The sequence below is a fragment of the Dromaius novaehollandiae genome, chromosome 4 (assembly GCF_036370855.1).
Source record: "Dromaius novaehollandiae isolate bDroNov1 chromosome 4, bDroNov1.hap1, whole genome shotgun sequence".
Classification (NCBI taxonomy): Eukaryota; Metazoa; Chordata; class Aves; order Casuariiformes; family Dromaiidae; genus Dromaius; species Dromaius novaehollandiae.
Genome location: NC_088101.1, coordinates 6982625 through 6998534, shown reverse-complemented (window position 1 = coordinate 6998534; position 15910 = coordinate 6982625). Strand labels below are relative to the sequence as shown.

Genomic DNA, 15910 nt, shown 5'->3' with positions numbered 1-15910 from the left:
GGTGCCCGGCTTCAGTCCCCCTTTCTGGTGTCAGGGTGTGCAGGCGCCGTCCCTGCGAGCGCTGGGCCAGCTCATGGGAGCCCTTCTCTGGGCAGAGCTGGCCCCCATCCGCTTCGAGGACATGGTGCAGGTGAGTGTCCTCGGCGTGGCAGGGAAAGTGTTGCCGCTGCCGGAGCAGGGCAGAGCTGTGGGGATCGTGCCCGTGGGGCTGGTCTGAGTAGGGGAGCTTCCCTGTAACTAGGTGCAACGCCCACATTGGCGGAGAGTGGAATGGTCCTAGTTCCAGGCCCCCTTGCCCAAAGTTTGGATCCAGGCTTTTGCCATTGGCCACAGCTTCCTTGCAGGCAGCTTGCAGTGTCCTGCAGAGCCCCTAGATGAGCCAGAGCTTCTCCCCAGCCGCAGCTGTGAGCGAGGGGTGCTGCACAACTCAATGCTGCCCACGGCAGGAGCCCGGAGTGGGGAGGTCCCCACGGGGAAGGGCTCCTCGCCACGGGCCGGGTCGCACAGAGAGACCGGGGCCGTGGAGGTAGCAGGGTCGGGAAGGGAGGGGGCCAGCGAGGGGTGTCGAGCAGAAGGATGCCCGTGGTGAGACAGGTCTGCCTGTGCCAGGTCCTGCGGCGCTGGCTCACCTCGGCCCACGCATGCGAGCGGGAGAGGGCCCTGCAGGTGTGCGTGCAGGTGCTGGGCTCTTATGAAGAGAGATGCGAGCACAGGGTGAGCGGGGGCCCCATGCACAGGGAGCTCTGTGTGGGCAGGCGCTGGGTTTTGGGCCTCCTGGGGCTGCAGGGCAGCCCCTCGTTTGCCCCCAGGTAAGCTGCGGCTTGGGGGCAGTGAGGCCGGGAGAAGGAGAGCGGCCACGGGGCTACCGGTGACCTTTTTGCCTGCCTCTTGCTCCCACAGCGAGGCCGTGCCTGCGAGTGGTTCGGCTCCCTGGCAGGACTGCTGGGGCCTCTGACGTGCGACACGTCGGCCGCGTCCCGCTGGTGGGCAGTGACCTGCCTCGGCCACCTGCTCCAAACAGGAGGTGAGGAGAGCGGGCAGAGCTGTCCCCGCTGCTGAGGGCAGGACGGTGTCCCCAGTGCCAGGGACCGTCCCTGTCTGCGGCCGGACCCTTGCCTGGCTGGCAAACCCACTGCGCTACGTTGGGGGGACCTGGCTTGACGTGGCCTTCACCACCCTCCCTTGGGTCCTCCCTTATCCACCCGCGTGGCCGGAGGTTGGTTCCCCGCAAACATGACTCCTCTTTCTCCTGGCTGCAGCCGAGAACACAGACGTGGCGCCCTGGACCAACGAGATCGGGCGCCTGCGTGAGAGGCTCAGTGCCATCACCTCTGAGTCTCTGCTGGCCACCTCCACCAACATCGCGAAGGTAACTGGCCCCTGGAGTGCAGAGTGGGGGCCACAATATGTATGTGTGTGTGTGCGTGTGCGTGTGCGTGTGTGTGTGTGGGTGCTGCTGTCAGGACGTGAGTTTTGCATCTGAGCAGCCTGTGAGGTGGTCGCTCGTGTTTCTGATTTCTCCCCAGCTCGTTTGCAAATATTTCCCCCGAGGCCAGGCCTCAGGCTTCATGAGCAGCATTGTGGAGAGCCTGCTGTGCACCAGGCCTGTGTGCGCGTGGGCCGCTGAGCGGTGGACGCTCACCTTCCTGGGGAATTGCGGAGAGCAAATATTCCAGGAGGAGGTGAGAGAGGCGTTTTTTGCATTCACCTTTGGCTGCTCTCTGTTGTTGGCTGTTGGCCCCGAAGATGGGCGGGGAAAGGACGTGCCGAGCCATTCTTTGTCGCCTTCCTTCTTTCAGGTGCCCAGGCTCGTGCACCTCCTTTACACCTGCCTGCAGAGCACCCGGCAGAGCGCTCGCAGGTGCTTTGTGCTGCGGGCCGTGTTCCTCCTGGCCCACTCTCACCCACAGCCGGTGCTCGACAGCCTCCTCCAGGCGTGCCCGCCCACAGACAGGTCTGTGCACTCGCCCTTCCCTCTGCTGCCAGACCCAGCCGTGGGGTGTGCCTGCGTGGGGGGTCCCGGTCGGAAGCAGGTGGTTTTTCCCCGGGAAAGGCGAGCGCTGCAGGATCACGGGCTCGTTTCCCTGTCCGGACCTGGGCATCGCCATCCCCGATGCAGACGAGGGGAGCGTTTGGCCTCTCGTGAGGGTGCCGCAGGTACCCGGGGATGCGGGCTTACGGGCAAGCATCTGTTCCCTTGCAGCGACATGGTGGAGGTGTGGAGGAGCCTGGGGAGAAGCGTCCTGGGGTGCCAAATCCTGGTGTGCTTAACTGAAAAGTTAAGGGCAGCGGGAAAGAGCAGCCACAGGAGCGAGTGCTGCACTCGGGAGCTGGGCAGCAGCCAGGCTGCCCTGGAGCCTCGCACGGTACGGTCAGCGGCCCAGGCATTAGTGCCACTCCACGTCTGCTTTCCAGCTCGTGCTTCTGCACAAGGGAGTTTTGTGCCCTTTGCGAGTGCCCGTGGAGCCTCGCGGGGTGCTGTGCCGGGGTGGCGACAGCGTTAGCAGTGTGGGGAGCCGGGACAGTTTGCTGCTGCTGGGCCGCAAGGCTGTCGCTGCAGTGAGAATTGGAGACAGTGAAAGCTCCCTGGCTGGCAGGGGCCGTGGCTGGTGGGAAAAGCCCTTGTTTTACCAGGTGGCTCTTGGTTGGATTTCTCTGCAGATCACCCACGCCCTCTGCGAGGTGGTGTCAGTGCTGCAGAGGAAGACACTGGTCCAGCGCCTGCTTCCCTCCCTGCTTCCCGGCCTTCTGAGGCAGGTCAGCGAGGCGCTGGGGGAGGAGCTGGCACCGTCCGTTGGGGACCTGGAGAGCGCTGACATGCCGGGCAGGTGAGGAGCGGCAGTGGCAGGAGTAGGGGCAGGGGCAGGGCTGGCCTGTGCCCCAGGTCTTTGGTCGTGCGGTCCATGGCCTTGCAGGAGCACCCAATTGTCCCGCTGGCACTGGGCTGCCTCCGTGAGGTGGTGGGACTGGTCGCTGCAGGGCAGCGCGCCTGGGGATTTGGCCGCAGCACGGTCGTTCCTGCCCATAAACTCTGTGTTGCGGCCGGGGGCCGTTGCGGGGCTCTGCTGAAGAGAAATCTTCCCCCAAACTGCTGTGCCTGGAGCTTTCTTTGGGTTTTTTCACCAGCCTTTTTGTGGCGGCATTGGAGCTGGTGCTGGCGAGGTGCCTGGACAATCGGTGGCTGCGGCTGCTCCGGGAGCAGGGAGCGTGGGCGTCCCTGGCAGAGCCCCGGGCTCACAGCACCGGCGTGTGTCTCCTGGCGAGGTGAGAGCCCGGGATGCGCCCGGGGAAAGGGCTGCTGGGAGCTTCCTGCGCACTTGGGAGCTCTGCTGAGGTGCAGAGCGGTGTCTGCGTGGGAGCGGGAGAAGGTGGGAGTCGCGGCCTGCGGCCGTCCCGCGTGACTGCGTGTCACGAGCCTGCTCGTGCTCTGTGCGCAGCGTGCTGCTCCGTGCAGAGCTCGTCCCACAGCGCCTGCTGCAGAGCCTCTTCCCCTGGCTGGATTCGCCCTCTGCCAACCTGCGGCTCACGGCCACAGCTTTCTTTGCCGAGGTGAGGCAGCAGCAGAGCAGGGGGGGCTCGGAGGGGTTCCTGCGTCTCGCCCGGCGCGAATCGCGGCCGATGCTAGCGGCCATGTGACTTGATTGCAGCTGATGAAGGACAAGCTAGTGGAGGAGAGGAAGCTGCTGAAGCCGCTCCTAGAGGCCTTGGGGGAGAGAGCGCGCGACCCCGTCAGCACCGTGCGGCAGATGGCCGTGAGAGGTCTGGGCAACGCGGCCAGCGGAGCACCCGCGAAGGTGAGGCGGCCTTTCCTGGGCTCTGAGCGCAGCCCGGAGTGGAGAGCTGCCCGGGGGGCTTGAGGAGCCCGGAGAGAGGAGCAGAGGCAGGCGCGGGGCCGTGCTGAGGCCGCACTCCTCGCTCTGGCATCATCAGGGTGGCAAAGGGGACACGGGGTGCCGGCTGGGGCTCCTTTGGCTGGGGTCTGCTTCGGGCTTGCTCCGGCAAGTGCCGTCCTTGGCGCCGCAGCGGAGAGCAGCGGTGAGAGGTGGGAGCAGTGAGCAGTTCATGCGCCTGTCGCTCTGCAGCTGCGGAGGCACGGGGCGGCCGTGGTGTCGGTGCTGCTCAGAGGCCTGGAGGACGCGGCCAGCACAGAGGTGGCTGCCGAGAGCCTGCTGGTGCTGGCGAAGGTGCTGGGGCTGCTGGAGGCGAGGGCCGTGGGCTCTGCCTTTGAAGAGATCTCCAGGGCCAGCCGGGCGTTCTGGGGGGCGGTGAGTGGAGTCGCTCGTTCTCCTGTCGGCAGGTGGGAGTCGTCGCGGGGCCGCCGTCCCCCACGGGCAGCACCCCGCTGGGGCCAAGTGGCTCGTGCGCGGCGCCCTCGCTCGCAGCCTCTGCCCAACGGCCTTTCTCATTGCAGGAGGAAGAGGTGCTGCGCCGCTCGGCCTTCGTCCTCTACGGCGCCCTGGCCTCCTCCGCCTCTCGGAGGAGGTCATTTTTCAGCAGAGAGGTGGAGGCGGCATTTCCCAGCCTGGTGCTGCACCTCGGGGACCCGGCCCCGGCCGTCTGCAACGTAAGAGCCCTTGGGCTGCTCTGGTTGGCGCGTGTTGCCGACGTGTCCGCAGGCCTTGGCTGGTGCTGCTGCGGCGGCGAGGTTCCTCGCTCAGCTCCGGGACAGGCGCGCAGCATCCCCGTGACCAGGCCCGGTGCTCTTTTCCAGGCGTGCAAGGTCTCCCTGCACCTGTGTGCCCCGTTTCTGGGGTCGAAGAGGGTGCGGCAGCGCATCGCCGCAAGCATCGGGCTGAGCGCGGCCGAGCTGCAGGATGAGATCTGCAGGCACCTGGTGAGCGAGCGCTGCGCTGGGGCCGTGTCCCTGCGCCGGCCGCCCGCCCTGTGGCTCTCGCGCCGGGGGGCCACGTGGGCCTGGGCCGTGGGTGGAGGGAGGATGGAGGGGGGACGGAGGGGCGCTTGGAGCCAGCGAAGAGCTCCTGCGCCCCTGTGTTGCCCCAGGCCCAAGACTGCCCCGTGCTGCTGGAGAGGCTCTGGAGCACAGCCCGGAGCTGCTGCATGGGGAGCTGCGTGGCGCCGCAGGCAGCAGCCGTCCACGTCCTGGGTGAGAGGCAGCGCTGGGTTCTGGCACTGCTCACGGCCGCATTGGGTCGGGTCGGGGTCAGGGGTCGAGGTTGAGGTCGAGGTGGGGTTGGGGCCATGGCGATGGCCGTGGCCATGTCCTGACAGTGGCATCCTCATGCCAGGCCTCCTCCTGGACACAGTGCCGACCGCGTGGCTGCAACAGCAGGACCTGGCGTTCCTGTCGGGAGGTAGGTGCTGGTGGCTGCACTGCTGCCCCATGGGCCAAGGCGGTGTCCGGAGGCCCCGCGGATGCCAACAGCTGGGGGTGCGTGGGGCTCGCATGGCCCCGGGGTGCTGCTGGGGAAGCCGCCCTGGCCGGGAGCCACGGGGTGCCGGTGGTATCGCGGCCAGGCGCCCACGGTGCCTCCCCGCGGCGTCGGTGTCGTTGCAGCTTGGTGGAGGTGGCGGTCCATCGAGGCCCCCCGCGCGTGGCGGGCAGCAGCCGCAGTGCCCCACGCCGGGGGCCCCCAGCTGCTCGGGGCAGGAGATCAATAAAGCTGCGTCCTCGCAGGGAAAGTGCCAGCCGTGTGGGGCTCTGTGGGGGGTCTTGCGCCGGCCCCGGCCCTGCCACCCCCCAGATGTGGCCTTGGTGCAGTGTGGCGCTGCCTGGGGACACAGGGGAGTGGAGAGAGCGGGGTGAGGGGGGCCTGGGGGTGACGGGGGCAGTGGGAGCAGCCTGGGGCACTGGGAGCTCTGGGGTGAGTAGGGCCTATGGGGTGGGACTGGGGATGAGAGGGGCCCCAGGGGGAGTAGAGGGACCGAGGGGCAAGTGGGGACAGTGGGGCCACTTGGGACACTGAGGGGCACTGGGAGGTGCCTGGGGGCATATGGGACACTGGGGGGCCTGGGGATACTGGGAGGTGCTTGGGGGCGATGGGGGCAGGGGGAGCAGCCTGGGGCCCTGGGGGCACTGGGAGGTGCTTGGGGATACTGCGGACACTGGGGGATACCAGGAGGTGCCTGGGGAAATGAGGGGGCACCCAGAGTTGCCCGGGGAGACCAGGGGGAACTGGAGTGAGAGGGCTGATGGGGTGGGACTAGGACTAGGGCTGGGAGGGGCCCCAGGGGGAGCAGAGGGACCGAGGGGCAAGTGGGGGTGCGGGGAGCACTGGGGCTACTGGGGGGCACTGGGAGGTGCCTGGGGACTCCGGGGTCACTGGGGACACTGGGAGGCACTGAGAGGGGCCCCGAGGGGGCAGCGGGCAGGGCTGCTCCCCAGGGGCATGGCAGGACCGCGGGTGCGGGGGGGGCGCAGCGCTGGGGCCGGGCACGGGCAGCCCGGTCCCGCGGCGGGGGAGCGGGACTCACCGGTCGCCCCGCACTGCCGGCACGTCCCACCGGTCGCCCCGCACTGCCGGCAAGTCCCCTGCAGCGCGCGCGGCCTGGCCGAGGACGGCGGGCTCGTGACACAGGCCGCGGCGGGGCCGTTGCCAGGGCCGGGGCCGCTCTGAGGTCCGGAGTGCGGGGGCGGGGCCGGGCCGGGGCCGCTCTCGGGGGTGGGGGCGGAGCCGGGAGCTCGGGGGCGGGGCGGTGCCAGGGCGCATGCGCGGGCCGCCGCGTGCGAGAAGCTCAGTTTGGTCTGTCGCGGCTGCCGTCGTTCTGGTGCCTCCGTCCCACTTCCGTCGCCCCGCGTGGCGCTGGGGGCGGGGAGGGCGGCAGCCCCAGCTGAGGAGTGGGGGGGGCTCGGCCGCGGGGGAGGGGACGTGGGGGAGAGCCAGGGCTGGGGCTGCGAGCGGGCCGGGGCTGCCGGGCTGCGGCGGGCGGGCGGGCGGGCCGGGGCAGGGGAAAAAGAGGCCACATCCTGCGGGTTTGGGGGCTGGAGGCTGCGTGTTCGAGCCAAGACCAGGTGCCCAAGCCCTGCGTCTCTGAGCTCAGAAGCAGGGCTGAAGCCCTGTGGTTTTGCATCAGCAGCAGAGGCTTAGCGCGCCATTTTTGCGGTTGGAAGCAGAGGCTAAAGCCTGCGTTTTGGGGGGCCAGAAACAGGGGCTTTCTGTTAGCTGCTTGTGTGGTTGCAAACTGTGAAGACTAAGGCCTGCGTTTTTGGGGCCTGAAATGGAGGCTTAGTTGGCTGGGTTTTATTCTCAAAGCAGAGACCAAGTGCTATGTTTTTGGGTCCAGAAAAGGCGACTAAGTCGTGCGTTTCTGGGACTTGGAAATGGAGGTGAGGCTGACTGTTTTGGGGTGCTACAACCAGAGGCAGAGTGCTGCATTTCTGGACCCACAAATGGAAGCTTAGTCCCTGTTTTCAAGCGCATTCCCCAGTTCTGGAGGCCTGCATTGGGGGGTCCAAAAGAGAGGCTAAGTCCTGTGTTTTGGGGGCCACAAATGGAGGTTCAATGTGCTGTTTCTGTGCCTGAAAATGGAGACCAAGTCCTGTGTTGTGGGGACTTGGAAACGGAGGTGAGTCTGGCCATTTCCAGCCCCAAAGTGGGGGATGAGGGGGCCCTTTTTGGGGTGGGGGGAGGCAGAGGGCTGGGGGGAAGGGGCAGGGTGTGTGGACCCTCCCTGAAAGTGGGGGGGGGTGCAGGGATCTGCGAGTGCCCCAAGGGCAGGGAGGCTGGCATGCACCAGCCCAAACCTTGCATCTGAGAGTTTCTGGCACAAAAGCAGTTTTTTGGGGAGAAAAACACCAGTAGGCATCATTGGCCAAGTCCACTATTTATGCAACACTCATCCCCTCCTTTCAACCCTAATTAACCAGTTAGCTTATAGGTATTGAATCAAGACTGATCACTGAGTCAGTATCAATTCAACAGACCTAAGCAAACTGCTCAGTTAGTTCAATTAGCCAACAGTGATTCAACGTATAGAAGCTGATCAGTTAGCATTTACACAATACTTTGAATGCTTACTATTACTTCAGTACCTATAAGGTAACTGGTTATTTAGTAACTAATTAGTCAACAGTGATTCCATACACATAAGGTCATTAGTCAACACTGATTCCATATACATCAGCTAAGGCTTCAGTACTGCTCCACTATTAAAGCAGTGATTGACTTATGATGCTGTCAGTACTTTCAATAATAACTAACCAGTTAGCTTATAGGTATTGAATCAGTATGAACTAACGAGTCAATATTGATGCCATGTACACGAGCTCATTGCTCGTCACCATCCCAACACCCCCGCGCTGGTCACTCGCTGACCCCACACAGGGGCTCAGGGCTGCCCCAGCAGGACCCAGTGACCCCCCCTGTCCCAGGACAGCAGCTGCTTCCCAGCTGGGTCACTCTCGCAGGGCCCTGCACCAGAGCAGCCCCAGGCTGCGGGGCCGGGCAGCAGCGACTCTGGGCTCTCGGCAGCGTCTCTGCGGCTCCATCCGGCTCGGTCGGTCCCGGCAGCCCTGGCTCCGCCGTTCCCTGGCTCCTGGGGTCCTGCAGGAGGGAAGAGGTGTCCCGTGAGCGCTCGCAGCCCTGTCTGGCTCCGCACCAGGCCCGGTCCAGGGCTCTCCCAGTGGAGGGGCCCCAGCCCAGCGCCGGTGCCAGCAGCCAGGGGGGAGCTGGGGGCGGCCCCTGCCCGAGCCCCCCGGGGATCCCATCAGGAGGGGAGAGAGCCAGGCGGTCCCGGTGTGACCCTCCCTGCCTCGGTCTGCTCCGGCGACCCTCAGTATCTCCAGGTCCCCTCCCAGCACACCCAGAGCCCCGTCCCGCCCCTGGTGCCCCCCTCCCCGCTGGTATCTGCTGCTTCTGCTGCTCTTGCTCTTCTGCTCCTGTTGCAGCCGCTACTGCCAGGGCCCGGCTCGCCCTGCCCCGCCCCGCCTCGCTGGTTCCGGTACTGCCCGGGTCCGCCCACGCGCCGTGGGGGCACTGCGGGGCCCGGGCGGTCTCTGGTCCAACACACCTCACCACCCAACAGGGTATGGCTGGAGGGGAAAGCTCCCGGGGCAGCGGCCACTCGCACAGGGCACATGGGAACATCACATTCGCTGTGTGTCACAGACTGCTTCTACCTATACGCAAAAGAGAAGGGGGACTCTTGAGAGTTCCCTGGGACACGCAATGCCTATTCCTAACAACCTACCAGAAATGGAGCCGTCTTATTGAATTAGTCTGTTACAGAAGGAATTAAAAACGTCTGTCTTCACTAAGGGCAAAGACTGGCTCTAGTTTTTGGTGACACTTCCTGTGTGCAGGAAAAAACACAGCTGAAAATTGCACAATTAGGCTTCATTCCCATACATCAGAGGGGAAAATTGCTCGCCTTTCCACTCCTGGTCCTGAGGTTAGAAATACAAATAACCTGCACCCCACGATGCGGGATTCAATGATGAACGCAATGCCCTTCAAAAGCTTGAGTACTCCAGTTCAACTGACAGAGATCTCTCTCTAACAGTGCACACTCAGTTGTGCGCGTTTTGCTAATGGCAAAATCTGCAGTCCAAATGATGTTGCCTGAGGAACCTGGACGCAGCTCACATCATCAAGAAACACTCTTGACAGAGTGCCTGGTCAAGCACAAGAATGTTTTTTGTACAGTCACTGCTTACCTTCAGAGACCAGCAGAGGACAAGGCAGCACCTCACAGTGTTACAGCTCGTATGGCGACTCAGACAAGCGCATCTGGAAGTAGCCGCAGACATATTCGCACAAAGACTCTAGTACTTCAGGCCCTGAGTTCATGTTTATTGTGTGAGACTCATGCGGAGGAGGAAGAAAACCATCTTTATGCAATACTGACAATTCAGTTTGCCACATATGAACAACATTTATTATCCATTAATTACTGATTCTGTATATTAATACCACAAGGTGTACCTTCTCCCTTCACCAGATTCCAGGGGGAAGACAGGGGAAAGAGAAGGGGGGAAACAGGGGTGAAGATGGGGGGAAGAGGGAGGAAAGGGAGGGAAGAGAGAAAAGAAGAAACATAAGGAAGAAAGAGAGAGAAAGGGAAAAAAGAGACTGAGAAAGAGCGAAAGGGAGAAAAAGAGGAGAGAACAGAGAGAAGGAGAGCAACAAGTACAGAGAGAGGAGAGACTGAGACAAAAGAGAAATAGAACGAGAGAATAAGAGAGCAGCACAGAGAGGGAAAGAAAGAGAAGAGAGGAGGGAGGAGAGAAGACTGTGAGAAGAAGGTAGAGAGAGGAAAAGAAAGGAAGGAAGAGGGAGAAAGGCAGAGAAAGTGGTGTCAGAGAGTGAGAGAGCAAAAGAGAAAAAGCAGGAAAAGGAGAAAGAGATCGGGGGAAAAAGAGAAGAAAGAAAAGGAGAGAAAGTGAGAAAGAAGGGGAGAGAAAGACAGAAAAGGGGAAAATGGAGAGAGAGAGAGAAGGGCAGAGATAGAGACCAAAGACAGAGAAAGAGAAAGGAAGGAAAGAAAGAAGGGAGAAAGAGGGGAGAGAGAGAAGTAAGAAAGGAGGGAGAAAGAAAAAGGGAAAATGGAGAGAAAGAGAAGGGGAGAAATAAAGAGAGAACAAGAGAGAAAGACAGGAAGAAGAAGGAAGGAAGGGAAAGAAAGAGGAGGGAGAAGGGGAGAGAGAAAGGGAGAGACAAAGAAAAGCAGATGAGGAAGAAAGGGAGGGGAAAAGAGAAAGTGAAAGAGAGAAACAAGAAGAAACAAAAAGGGAGAGGGAGGGAGGGAAAGAGGGAAAGAAAGGGAGAGAGAAAGGAAGAGAAAAAGAATAAGAGTTAAAGAAGGAAAGGAAGAAAAAAGGGAAAGTGGGAAAGAAAGGGAGAAAATGAGAAAAAAGGGGGAGATGTAAGAAAAAAAGGGAGGCAGAGAGGGAAAAAGAAAGGAGAGGGATGAAAAGCAAAAGAGAGGGAAGAGAAAGTGAGGTAAAGAGAAGCAGGGGAGGAGTGAGAACAAGAGTGAGAACAAGAGTGAGAAAAGAGAAAGATAAAGTGAGAGAGGAAGAGAATACAGAAGGACAGAGGAAGAGAGCAAGAAAGAGACAAGGCAGAGAGAGAGAGAGGGAAAGGTAGAGAGTGACACAGCAGAGACAAAAGAGAGGAAGAGAAGAGAGAAGGAGAGAAAGAGGGAGGAAGGAGAGGTTGAGAGAAAAAGGGAGAGAGAAGGGAAGAAATGGGAGGGGGAAGAGGGAAGGGAGAGGGGGAGGGAAGGAGGGAGAGAGGGAGAGGAAGAGAGCGAGGAAGAGAGGAGGAGAGAGGGGAGGAGAGAGGAAGGGGGAGAGGAAGAGAGGAACAGAAAAGGAATAGTAGAGAGGAGAGAGGAAGATGGAGAGAAAGACGAGAGAAAGAGGGAGTTGAAGAGAGGAGAGAGGTAAAGGAAAGAAGAGGGTGAGGGATAGAGAAAAGAAAGAAAAGGGAAGAAAGGGAGAGAAATTGAGAAAGAGGGAGGAAGAAAGAAGGATAGAGGGAGAGAGAAAAAGAGGGAGGAGGAGTGAGAAAGAAAAAGCATAACGGAGAAAGAACAAAAAGAAGAGAGAGCAAGAAAGAAAGAAGGAAAATAAGACAGCAAGAAAGAGAAAGGGAAAAGAGAGGTAAAAAGAGAAAAGTGTGAGAGTGAAAGAGAAAAGGGGGGAGTGGGAGGGAGAGAGAAAAAGAAAAGAGACAAAAAGCAAGAGAAAAATGGAGAAAGAAGAGAAAGGGAGTAAGAGGGAGGTAAATATGGAAAAAGGGGAAGAAGAAAGAGGGAGACAGAAGGAGGGAGAAAGAGAAAGAGGAGAGAGAAGGAGTGAAAAAGAATGAGAAAGAGGGAGAGGAGAAAGGGGGAAGAGAGGGGAGAAATGGAGAGAGAAAGGGAGAGAGTGAGAACGACAGGGAAACAGGGAAAGAGAGAAGGAATAGAGAGGGAGGGAGGGAGAAAAAGAGAAAAAATGAGAGAGAAAGGGAAAGAAGAGAGGAGATAAAGAGTGAGAGGGAAAGGGAGAAAAAGAAAAGAGAAAGAAAAAAGAGGAAGACAGGAAAGAAAGAGGGAAAGAAGAGAGAAAGGGAGAGAAGACAGAAGAGAGAAAGGGAGAGAAAAAGGGAGAAAGAGAACAAGAGAGGGGGAACAGAGAGAGGGAAAGGATGAGAAAAGGAGAGATGGAGAGAGGGAAAGAGAAAGAACAGAGGAGGAGGAAGGGAGAGAGAAAGAATGAGGGAAAGGGAGGGAAAGAAAAAAAGGAGAAAAAGAGGGGGAAGAGGGAGAGGGAAGGAGTAGAACAAAAGAGAGAGAAAGGAAAGAGAGAGAGGCAATGAGAGGGAAAGAATGAGAAAGAAGGAGTGGTAGATAGGAGAGAAAGGAGAGACAAGCAAAAGAGAGGAAGTGAGCTAGAGAGACAGAGAGATAAAGAGAAAACCAGAAATAGCATGAGGGAGGAGGGGGGAAGCAGGTGGGGGAAGAGGGGGGGGAAGAGAGAGGGGGGAAAGAGGGGGGGAAGAGAGGGGGGAAGAGAGAGGGGGGAAAGGGAGGAAGAGAGAGGGGGGAAAGAGGGGGGAAGAGAGACGGGAAGAGGGGAAGAGAGAGGGGGAAGAGAGAGGGGAAGAGAGAGGGGAAGAGAGAGGGGGAAGAGAGAGGGGAAGAGAGAGGGGAAGAGAGAGGGGGAAGAGAGGGGGGAAGAGAGGGGGGGAAGAGAGAGGGGGGAAAGAGGGGAAAAGAAATGGGGAAGGGGGAAGAGAGAGGGGGAAGAGAGAGAGGGGAAAGAGGGGAAGAGAGAGGGGGAAGAAAGAAGGGAAGAGAGAGGGGGAAGAGGGGGGAAAGGAGGGGGAAGAGAGGGGGAAAGGAGGGGGAAGAGAGGGGGAAAGGAGGGGGAAGAGAGGGCAAAGGGGGGGAAGAGAGGGGGGAAGGAGGGGGAAGAGGGGGAAAAGGGGGGAAGAGGGGGAAAGGGGAGGAAGAGAGGGGTAAGGGGGAAAGAGGGGGGAAAGGGGGGAAGAGCGGGGAAGGGGGGGAAGAGGGGGAAGAGAGGGGGGAAGAGAGAGGGGGAAGGGGGGGAAGAGGAGGGGAAGAGAGGGAGGAAGGGGGAAAGAGCGGGGAAGAGGGGGAAAGAGTGGTGGGAGAAGAGCAGGAGAAGGAGAGGGGAGAAGGGGAAGGAGAGAGAGGAAAAGAGAAGGAGACAAAAAAGTAATGAAGAGAGGGAGAAAGCGAGTGAGTGAGATGAGAAATACAGGACAAAGTAAGAGAAAGAAAAGAGGGAGCTAAGAGAGAGCGACAGAAGGAGACAGAAAAAAGGGAGGGAAGGAGGGAGAGAAAGAGGGAGAAAGAGGGACAGAGAAACAGACAAAGAGGAAGAGAATATGAGAAGGAGAAAGGGAAAAAGGGAGTGAGTGAGAGAAAGGCAAAGAGGGAGAGAAGGTGATGGGGAAAGAAGAGAGTGGTAGGAGAGAAGAGAGGAAAGCAAAAGAGAAAGAGGGAGAGAGGGAGAGAAAGAGGGAGGGGAAGTGTGATAGGGAGAGAAAAAAAGTGGGAAAGAAAAAGAAAAAAGGGAGGGAGAGGGAGAATGAAAAAGAGACAGGGAGAGGGAGAAAGAGGAAGAAAGAGGGGGGAGAGAAGAAAAAGAAAGGAGACTGGAAGAGGAGAGAGAGAGGGAAAGAGAAAGGGAGGGAGAAAGAGAAAGAAGAAAGGAAGAGAGAAAGTGAGGTAAAGCAAAAGAGAAAGGAGGAGGGAAGGAGTGAGAGTGAGAACAAGAGTGAGAAGAGTGAAAGAGTGAGAGAGGAAGAGAAATACAGAAGGACAGAGGAAGAGAGAGACAAGATGACAGAAGGAAAGGGAGAGAAAGTGGGAGAGAGACAAGTAGACGGAGAGAACAGAATGAGATAAATGAAAGCAAGAGAGGGAGGGAGAGAGAAAGAGGAAGAGAAAGGAAGAGAGAAAGAAAGAGGGAAAGAGAGGGAGAGGGAGAGGAGAGAAGAGAGAACAAGAGAGAAAGATGGAGAGAGAAAGATGGAAAGAGAAACGAAGAGAGAAAAAGGGAAAAGGGAAAAAGAAGGGGAGAAAGAGCAAAAGAGAGAGAAAGAAGAGAGTAGAGGGGGGTGAGAGAAGAGGGAGAAAGGGAGAAGGAAAGAGAGGGAGGGAGAAAGGGAGAGAAGAAAAGAGAGAAAGGGTGAAGAAAGAAAGAAGGAAGGAGAGAGGAGGGGAAGGAGAGAAAAAAGAACAAGAGAGACAAAGGGGGAAGAAGAGAGAAAGGAAACAAGAGAGGCAAACGGAGAGACAGAAAGAGAGAAGGATGGGCAGATATGAGAGAAAAGCAAAAAAGAGAAAGTGAGGTAGAGAAAGAGAGGGAGAGAGAAAGAAAAAGTAAGAAAGAAAGACAATGAGAAGAGAGAAAGTGAGACAAGAAGAGAAATGCAGAAGGAGACAGGTAGAGAAAGTAAGAGAAACAGAAGACAGAAGGAGACAAAAAGAGAGAGGCAGAGAACAGAGAGAGAGAAGAGAGAGAAGAAGGGAGAAAGTGAGTGAGGGAGAGAAAGTGAAAGAGAAAGAAGGAAAAAGAGGGAAAGAGGCAAGGAGAGGGAAAGAGAGGGGAAAGAAGGCAAGAGAGAGAGGAGAGGAAGGCAGAGGAGAGAGAGAGAGAGCAAGAAGAGAACAAGGGACAGAGAGGAACCACAGAGAGGATTTCACAGCAGCCTGTTGCTTACTGCAGCCATTGCCAACCTTGAGCAATTCCTGTGGTGCGAAGCAGCTCCCCGAGTCTGACCTTGGAGACACAAGAGCAGCTGCAGGAGCTCACAGGTGAGTGGCAGCTTCCCAGGAAGGGGCAGCAGATGAGGCCGTGGCCACAGCACTGTCTGGCAGGCTGCAGCGGCCACCCAGCTCCTGGGGAGCATCGCCCGCATTTTCCTGGGGGGACTCCAGATGAGCGGCACCTCTGCTCGGGGACCTCTGCAGCAGGGAAAAGGAGCCCAGGTTAGGTGCAATGCCCTGCTAGGCTTTGCCGCTCTCCTGTCACTCCGGCTCAACCCAGCCAGGCACTGCCGTGTCTTTCAAATGCTTCTAGGTCAGTGTCTCAGCTCCAATAGTTGGAGTTAACATCCAAAAGAGAAAGGCCAGGGCACATTCAGAGCCCCACTTCCTCTACACTTACTGCTAACAGGCTTTGATTTCCTCCCCATCCCAAATACACTGGGAGCTCCCCTGCTGTAGCATGGATTTGTGAAGCCACTTAGGGCATTCTTCCAAATCTAGAAAAACGGCAAACTTGGGCTCATTTGCCTGGTGATCAACTGAACTGCTGAGCTACCCCACAGGCAGTTTTGCCCTACCCAGGCAACGGCAGTGATCCTCGCGAGCTGGCGCATGATCAGCACCTCCCTTTTCACCAGTGCCTTGGTGCTCGCTGCTGCTGCTGCTGCTGGAGGAGGTAAATCCCTCTGCAAGCCGGGGCTCCATCAAGGTCCAGTAATAAGGACCGGGAGCCAAGTTGCCTGTTAAGAGCTGCCAGACGCAGCCAACACACAGCCAACCGCAGCTTGCGTTTTTCAGAAAGCACCCAGAGTGCACTGGCAGCCCCAGAACAAGGATTTGAACGGCCAGCAAAGGCTAACGTACCCAGGAGCAACGAAGCCGCACCCCTCAGCCTGGAGCTTTGGGAACAAGTGAGGAAGAGCAATGCTGGCTCCTTGCTCTTCAAAAGCTCTCAGGGAGGAGAAAAGGGACCTTTCTGCAATTGCAATGCTACTTGCAAAGACAGCAAATACTGTCAGCCACAAGCCTTCACTCCTAAATTCTAGAGTAAAAGACCTCCCTTGAGCACACAAAGACGGGGCACAAAGGGCACGTGAAGAGGCAGCCCGAATCCCAAAGGCTGCAATAATCCTCTTTGGGAAATCTCCCCAGGTTGAAAAGTTTGTATATCCTGACGCGACTGCTGCAATGAAAACACAATCACACAAAACATCAGCCAGCCAAA

At 58.7% G+C, this 15910-nt stretch overlaps 1 protein-coding gene and 2 long non-coding RNA genes across 3 annotated transcripts; all 3 read left to right on the top strand.

The window, feature by feature from the left end:
* The first annotated feature begins 39 nt into the window (after nucleotides 1-39).
* LOC135328099 (uncharacterized) lies at nucleotides 40-935 on the top strand. Its single transcript, XR_010388822.1, has 3 exons — nucleotides 40-130; nucleotides 610-714; nucleotides 901-935. It is a non-coding gene; the product is annotated as an uncharacterized LOC135328099 (long non-coding RNA).
* A 1150-nt stretch (nucleotides 936-2085) lies between these two features.
* LOC135328365 (maestro heat-like repeat-containing protein family member 7) lies at nucleotides 2086-3278 on the top strand. Its single transcript, XM_064511761.1, has 3 exons — nucleotides 2086-2366; nucleotides 2662-2828; nucleotides 3127-3278. Exons 1-3 carry the CDS (start codon nucleotides 2208-2210, stop codon nucleotides 3266-3268), a joined length of 468 nt encoding a protein of 155 aa, XP_064367831.1. The 5' UTR covers nucleotides 2086-2207; the 3' UTR covers nucleotides 3269-3278.
* Nucleotides 3279-4774: 1496 nt separating this feature from the next.
* On the top strand, nucleotides 4775-5302 carry LOC135328364 (uncharacterized). The gene is made up of 3 exons (XR_010389197.1): nucleotides 4775-4834; nucleotides 5002-5104; nucleotides 5247-5302. It is a non-coding gene; the product is annotated as an uncharacterized LOC135328364 (long non-coding RNA).
* The last annotated feature ends 10608 nt before the right edge of the window (nucleotides 5303-15910 follow it).